At 44.6% G+C, this 8,301-nt stretch overlaps 1 protein-coding gene across 3 annotated transcripts in view; it reads right to left on the reverse strand.

The window, feature by feature from the left end:
- PIP4K2A (phosphatidylinositol-5-phosphate 4-kinase type 2 alpha) overlaps nucleotides 1-8,301 on the reverse strand; it is a 144,296-nt gene that overhangs the window by 29,127 nt on the left and 106,868 nt on the right. For all 3 annotated transcript variants that reach the window (XM_023533139.1, XM_023533140.1, XM_011364411.2), the window contains one exon: nucleotides 6,661-6,774. In XM_023533139.1, the coding sequence (XP_023388907.1) occupies nucleotides 6,661-6,774 (114 nt within the window). The remainder of the gene's footprint in view (nucleotides 1-6,660; nucleotides 6,775-8,301) is intronic.

Genomic DNA, 8,301 nt, shown 5'->3' on the forward strand with positions numbered 1-8,301 from the left:
AACCCCCCATTGAAGTGATCACAGAACTTGCGACTTCTATTTCCCTCAGCCAGACTTCCTTTCTAGTGGTCGAGGCCGCTCATCCTCCCTCATCGTCCTGGCAGCCGCTGGGCTTCAGGGTGCAACTGGCCGGGAACATGTTTGTGTGGACGACCTTCCCCGTCTCGAGAGAATAATAACACCGTAAAGCGAGTGACTCCTCTACTGACACCATCACCGGGCCAGGCACCGGACCTCGGTCACCTGTTCTGCTCCCACGGGCCCACGATGTGGAAGTGGACTAAGAGTTGTGGGTACAGAGACAGCTGGCCTGGCATAGGGCAAGCATTCGGACAGCCGCACGAGACAGCAAGTAGGCACGAGCCGATTAAAACAGCTCGCCCACGGATTCAGGGCTAAGAAGTAGTGGATTCAGGATCCCATGTTCAAAGCTCATGTTCAAAGCTCACTGCGTTCCGCTGGCTCTGGAAGCTGAATTAAGGCAGCTTTCCCCAAATCTTGTTTTTTACAACACTGGTAAGGAAATAATGAGTCAGACAAATCAAATGCTGGGTTCTGAGGATGGGGAAGACTTTTCAAAGTTACTAAGTACTTAGGTCACCACAAAGTTACTAAGTGGTACCGCCGGCAGCGCGCCTTGCTCCAATGTGACCGTGGGCCCGCTTCAGAGAACCCTGTGGGCCAAATGTTTTGGGAACAAAAGGAATTTGGGAAACACTGCATCAGAATTACGCAGTCATATTCTCTGACCCCAGGAAGTAAGAAGGGCAGGATGCTTGCTAGTGACCCAGCTTCTGCCCCGTCTGTTGTTCAAGGCTCCCAGGAGGCCGTGTCTAGGGCTGAGCTCAGCCGCTGGGCTCCTGGAGAAGGGCCGGTGCCTCCTTTGTCTCGTCCACTGCCCCGGCCCATGCCTAGCCCATGCCTAGCCCATGCCTGCCCTGACCCCTTTACCTACGGTCTCTCTCTGGTCTGCTTCCTCCACTCCTGCTGCCCGTCCTGGATGCCTCCAGAGGTCTGGGCACAGCTAGAGACACTGGATTGCAGGTGACAACATCTTCTTCCCTGAATCTGTGTGTGTGGTGGGTGCAGGGCGGGTGGGGGCTTGGCCAGGCTGAGTTTTGCTCAGCTTGTATGGTGGCAAGGCAAAGGTCCCCTTCTCCCCATTCCTGCTTCTCTGGGCCCTTGGAAGGCCCCCGAGAAGCGGGAAAGACCGGATGCTGTCAGAACTTATCCCTCCAGTCTCTAGGAAGGGAACATCTTTTCAAAATGCAAATTTGATCTCATTGCACCCCTGCTTAAGATCTTTCAATGGTGTCCCATTTCTCGAAGGGCAGAAATAAATTCTAATGTGGCCCAGGGGACCTGACTAGTGTGGCCCTATCACCTCTCGGGCCATTCTGAACCCTGCTCCCGCATTTCCCCCATCCCCCACCTCACGCTCGACTATTGGGTCTCAGCTGCAGAGACACTTGCTCAGGAGGGCTTTCCTGGTTCTGCCCAGGCCACGTCCCAAAGCAAGGGCACATATGGCCCTGTACACTTTCTCCTAATGACACTTGGCTTAGCTGCACATTCATCTTGTTAGATTATCTGAGCAACGTGTCTTCCTCAATATGGCAGCCCCGTGAAGGCAGGGGGCTAGTTCTGTCCTCACTGCACTCCTGAGTCCCAGGAAGCGATAGTAGGTACTTGATCCTTTTTGGACAAGTGGATGAGATGCCTGCTTCTTCTTCCTTAGTCCTCCTTAACTCTCTCTAATTCCCCCAACCCCTTCCTCCGAACGATAACTACCCTGACCAAATAAAAACAAAGAACAAACTAATAACAAAAAATCCCGTCCCAGACTGTAAGAGGCAGCACCTATCGGAAGCAAAATGACGCCATTTACAATTTATCTTTGCTGTGCAGAACAGAACCTGCTGTTTTGAGACCTTCGGACAGTTGACCTTCAAATATACTTTCAAGTGCACTTTATGTACAAAAGTAAGGGGCTGCGTGTAATTAACTTGCCACGAGTCAGACAGGGGAGGGGTGCCATCCGGGGCTTGACCGGCTCACAAAGTGGACGCCTTCCCCTGGCGTCCGTGCTGCTCGCTCGTCCGGCAGGCTGGAGCGCCTCTCCTTGGGCCTCCTGCCTGAGGTCAGACCAGTGAGGAGACAATCGTCGTCAATAAGTAAAGGTGGAGTTAGCTACCAGCACTGCCCACTAGCCCGTGACAACGCCGTAAGATCTAGGAAACCAACTTAGGACCAGACTGGCATTATGTAAGTTTTCAGATCCATGGGCCTGGGACAGAGAAAGAAAGAGCAGGGACAGTGTGGTGGCTGGGAGCGCGGGTTTTGTTGCTAAGGGTGACGATTTACTCTTCTTTAATTAAAGTATCAGATCATCTTTAAAATAAGGAGGCTAGGTTTTAGAGTCGCGTGGGAGATTAAATCTTATTTCTCTCACCTAGCTCCGTGTCTTGTCAAAAAGTTCACCTCTCTGAGCCTGTTATTCTAACTATAAAATGGGATAACAGCACTCAGCTCACAGGGGTGTGAAAGGATTACAAAGAGGATGTAGCTGAGGCGAAGAAACACATAACGATGGAAGCGGTTGTTATAATGGTCCACGTTGTCACCAGGATGGTAGAAGGCCTTTTTCCACCAAGCACGCAATTTAAACCACGAGTTCGGTGAGGCAACGGGAGAAACACGTGGAAACACCCGTTGGCTCATCAGCTCTTATCTTCATCAACTTTGTTTAAAATCTCTTCTGAAGTAGAGTGAAATAAAATTTGGCAATAAAGCTGAGATTCTTGTTAGAAAAAATTTTCGTTAGGTACCAGGAAACTGCTGCGGACTGGAAGATTACAGGTTGTGAGGAGGGAGAAGGGTTGAGTCCCACCGCCGGCGTCTGCTCCAGTGAGGAACTTAATACTTATTTGCTCAGTTTCCGTTCATCCCTTTAAGCTTCTGACTCAAGTTTATTGGTGTTTTTTAAGTACATGAGATTTCAAAGCATGAAGACTTTTAAATCTTTTAGGTCCCCTGCTTTTCCTCCTTTCCTGTTTCTTAATAATTATCTGTCAGATCTTTGATCAGCCTCTTTTTCCCTCAGAATATTTCATCTCATCTGATTCCTTCATAACGAACTCCTCGTTACACCACATCTTTGAGCCAGTACCTTCCTCGAGATTTACGAGCCCTGTCACAAACTCTTCTAGAAGACGATGTGGCAAAAAAGCCACGAATAAACTCTTCCTTCACAACACATTTAAATTCGCTTTATTTGCAAACTTTATCAACACATTTGCTACACTGAATTTACCCCAACACATTCGTGACATAGAATTAAAATTCCAACCAGCTGTTTCTAAGAGTTATAGTTTATCACTTGTTAAAAGTTATAATAATCCTCCTTTGGAGCATTGATCAGAAAACAAAGTCTCGACTGCGCTCACAAACATTTTCAACTGGCATTTCATATCAGAGCAGTTTAGGAGTGTGGCCTCAGATCCCAGACTGAGTTGAGTAGCTCTGTCTTCCGGCAAATTCCATAGTGTCTCTGGACTCAGTTTTCTCATCCATAGACTGGGATCATAACAGCACACATCCTTAAGGAGCTGTTATAAGGATGAAGAGAGGGCACGACTGCAGGGCAAGGACTTGGGCTGTCCACGCTCCGTAAATGCTGGCCGCCACCCTCTCGCTCCCACCCACGGCCAAGGTTGCGGGACCAGCAGTGCGAGAGGTGAGAGGTCCTGGGCTAGGGGCGTTCTGGGACACAATGGAAAGAGCGCAGTTTTGCATTGGGTGACATTGGGATCCCAGTGTGGACCGATGAGAGGAGTTCACGGTCACGATCAGAACCGACAATAAGTAGGTCAGAAGGCGACAGCGATTTTCAATCTTTCTTGTGGAGAAAAGGGCTCACATAAATTTAGCTAGGAACTGAAGTACTTTTTGTGGCAGACCAATAGAACAGGATTTTAATTGCAAGAAGAAAGCAGCTCAAGTCTCAAATGACAATTCTTTTTCTCTACAAAAGTAGATTATTTATTGAGCTGTGTTTAACTTATCTTTTACTTTCAGTATTAAGTTAAAACCAAAAAGGCCGACTGTCCAGCCCTGCCTCCCCCTCAAAAATCTGCACTCACACTAACAGCCAGTCAGCTAAATTAAAAAGCATGGACCTGAGGAAAAAAGTACACTAGATTAAGTTCTAGCCTCATTATCAAGATCAGATGTCAAGCTACTTCACCACAATTACCTGCTTAAAAATTTAATGATGCTTCGGCATGAATTTCAAAACTAAAGACACTTTTATCAACCATTGAGAATTTTTAAAAATGAAAGAACCTTTATGCTCTGCTTCCATTTCAACAAAACAGCTAAATGCGACAGCCACGTAAGGGATTAAACTATCCAAATCCTCTAATCAACGAGATTATTAGAGACAACAAAAAGGCCTAAGAGGATCCTTATGTAATTCAACTGTAAATCTCAACTGCTTTTGTTACATTATTTCTGGAGTCTATCATATAGTGATATACAGCCAACAGAAAAAAAGATGAATACAATTTTCTGGCAGATCACAGATAACCCTAAGGGCTATTAACCATAACTGCTAAGACAATATTATCCTCAGGATTAAAAATTTGCTGATTAATGAATAAAAATTCAAAAGAGAATATATCTACCTATAGTACTTAGTTATCAGTCAGGTCAAGTTAACCCCAAAGGAAATGCTTAACTAATTATCATTTTATTAATAACCCTTGACAAATGAGGAAAAATAAATGCTTAGTAATGAAAGACTGGAGAAAGAATTTTATATGATGAAAGCAAACACTTTTATCTACTTTTTATTTTAAGCAGACACATATCTTTCACACATAACCAATATGTAGGTTCTGAATGAAGCATATACACCATGGTTAAAATTAGGTAAATTTTTAAAATTAAAATACTTGATGACTAAAACTAATATGAACTAACTTGGTCAGTGTGTCTTGCAATGAAGGAGATATTAAAATATTAAAAAGGAAACCTTTACGCTGCTTCTGCCCACATGAGGAATATGATCCAATGCATGACATACATTCTTTGGCTCAATTCATTTTAATTGTTTTTGTTTTACGACATGAAAAAAATCCACAAAGCCACTTTGTAGTAGATCTGTACTGGTATTTGGGGAACTGTATTTCAAAGTAAACACACACACACACACACACACACACACACACACACATATGCATTCATATGAACAAAAGTAACAGCTACAAAAAACTTAGTTTAGTAACTCTAAATTAGAATTCTCTTTGCACTGTCTTGTAACCTAACAAATTTCAAGAAAATAACTTTTTCCTGTATTTCTAAAAGAATTATATAAGGAAGTCCAATGAGAGAGCTGTAATGCCTTTACAATAAAGAAAAGGAAAGAAAAAGGTATATATTCATTCTTAAAAAAATATTTAAAAAGAAAAATCCATTATAGACTTAAAGTCCATTTCCGCATAGCATTTTATTTTTCGCCCCCTACCCCACTCCCCCTGTGACTCTGGCGTACAAACTGCCTTTGTCCTCTTTTCCACGATGTGTAGGGCTGGCTTAATGGACCTAGTGACACGAATTTCACAGGGGCTGGTGGAAATAGTGAAGCTTTAAGTGATCGAGGCTATGTTTACTAACACTGAGCTGTGGTTTCAATGGAGAAAACCCCAAATTCAAACAGTTACTAAACATTTGTTTTTGAAATGCTCTGCTGTTTGGAGTGAATGCAGTCATTCCCCTCCACCCCAACGCAGGTGCCCGTGGGGAGTCAGTCTGAACGGGATTTAACTATGCTCAGGCTATCCCCACCAGCCCAGGCTATTCCACCAGCCCAGGCTATTCTCTACCAGCCCAGGCTATCCCACAAGCCCAGGCTATTCTCTACCAGCCCAGGCTATTCTCTACCAGCCCAGGCTATCCCACCAGCCCAGGCTATCCCACCAGCCAGGCTATCCCACCAGACCGGGCTATCCCACCAGCCAGGCTAACCCCCCCACCCAGGCTATCCCACCAGCCAGGCTATCCCACCAGACCGGGCTATCCCACCAGCCAGGCTATCCCACCAGCCCAGGCTATCCCACCAGCCCGGGCTATCCCACCAGCCAGGCTATCCCACCAGCCCAGGCTATCCCACCAGCCAGGCTATCCCACCAGACCGGGCTATCCCACCAGCCAGGCTATCCCACCAGCCCAGGCTATCCCACCAGCCCGGGCTATCCCACCAGCCAGGCTATCCCACCAGCCCAGGCTATCCCACCAGCCAGGCTATCCCACCAGCCCGGGCTGTTCTCTACCAGCCCAAGCTATCCCACCAGCCAGGCTACCCCACCAGCCCAGGCCATCTCCAACCAGCCCAAGGTATGGGAACCCAAGGGTGGGGGTACCCAGCAGAAGACAGCAGACACTTTCATCTGTCGCCTAAAAGAGAGAGCTGCTGAACCAGCACATTTCTTTTTCAAACCAGATCACATGTGAGACATACCTGTTTATATCTGAATTTGATAATGTACCGTATATGTTCCCTTTTGTTGTAGCTTTAAATAGATGTTTTCAAAAGCTCCTAAAAAGCAGCAGAGTTGACATTTATACAACGGGGCTTTCCTTTATATTGTATTTTCTTACCTCAACATCTTTTTTCAGTTTTTCCAGGAATACCTTCTTGTTGTTGTCATCAATATAAATCTTTTGGCCCTCATTAATAAAATCATTATCCTTTAAAGTTGGCAGTTCTTTGGCCTGAAACAAATGAGAAAAAGAATGAGAAAGAAGCTCGAATGAAATCTAAAGGACACTTTCGCAACCCAATCCTGGAGCTTAACTTTCTACTCGTGGAAACTGAGTTTGCCCTATTTACTGCAGGGGGTCTTACCCACGGTAACGACGGGTGAGGTGGCTTGATTACCGCAAGGGGGCACCAGTGAGCTATGACCGCTGGAAGCATTCCCACTAGGAATGGAGGGTCAGCCCTACTCGGTATTATAAGGCTTTTGTAACAGATTTCATGGTTTTCTTCGGAATGTACCTGACTGCTTTCTTAGATTCCCTTTCTTACAAGAAGTCTTCTAAGTATAGAATTCGTATTCTTGGAATTGTCAAGAACCCTCAATTTTCTTACTGGTACAACCCAACTCCACATCCCCCACACTTTTTGGGTAGCCTTTGCTGGGTTCATGTTACAAATAACATGTTATCTTGTCTCAGAAAAGCACCACCTATAATCATATCTAATTTCTGCCAGAGGTTAGCTATTGCCCTTCCAAGCCGGACTGCTCACCACTGTGCCAAGAAGGAAATTCTGTTTTCATTTGGACAATGTCAAAGGAAAACGTCTTCATTTAGCATAAAACCTATTAAGATGAGAAGTTCTGCCTTTACAAATAAACAAGAGGGCAGTGAGCTGGCAACTAACCTGTACTTACACTGACCAACTGAAAATAATGGGTGACTATCAAAACATGGGTCATAAGCAGAAAAATTCCAGCTCGTGCTGTATGGTAAAATACAGACATAATTTTAAAACACTGTGGATTATTCTATTTAACTTCGTGCAAACCACGTTCTAGGAGAATTCAAGAACAATCAAAACTCTCGTTGAAAAGAATCCAACGTAATGTATTGCCTTTCTTAGTATACTAACAAATGCCTGAATGAGTCTCTTTTCCATAACTGCGAACTAAATGCAAAAAAAAAAAAATTCAAGGAAAGGACATACTCTCCTTCCTGGTCCCTACATCGCCTCCCTCCCTCCACCCTTATTCAAGGCAATAAAAGAAAACTCACTGGGTATCTCCATGAACCATCTCGAAAATGTCTGAACCACTCACTTTCTATTTTACAAGGTATGCGCATGGATATAAACTACCCACATCTATCTGTACACACACATATGCACATATATTATGCAATTCCAAATTAGTAGCTTTGCTACTTATTTTAACTCAGAAAATCTGAAGTTCTGTGATTTTGAATTTGATATAACTACTGCCAAAATAATTAACCTTACAAAGCAGGTAGAGAAAAGCTCAGAAATCAAAGATTCAATTCAATAAGCAGTTACTAGAAGACGGTCATGTGTCAGGAATGCGAAAACGAACAGGTCAACGCTTCTACAAAGGAGTTTGTAATCTCGTGCGAAAGGCACAAAAAGCAAGTAGGCAGAAAACAAGGCGGCATGAATGTGAAAAATGCACAGGTCAATAATTTGGTTCTTGGGGGGAAGGACTGATCTACTTTCAGATACTTTTATGCCGAGTCATAGAGTCT

The sequence above is a fragment of the Pteropus vampyrus genome, unplaced genomic scaffold (genome assembly GCF_000151845.1).
Source record: "Pteropus vampyrus isolate Shadow unplaced genomic scaffold, Pvam_2.0 Scaffold96, whole genome shotgun sequence".
Classification (NCBI taxonomy): domain Eukaryota; kingdom Metazoa; phylum Chordata; class Mammalia; order Chiroptera; family Pteropodidae; genus Pteropus; species Pteropus vampyrus.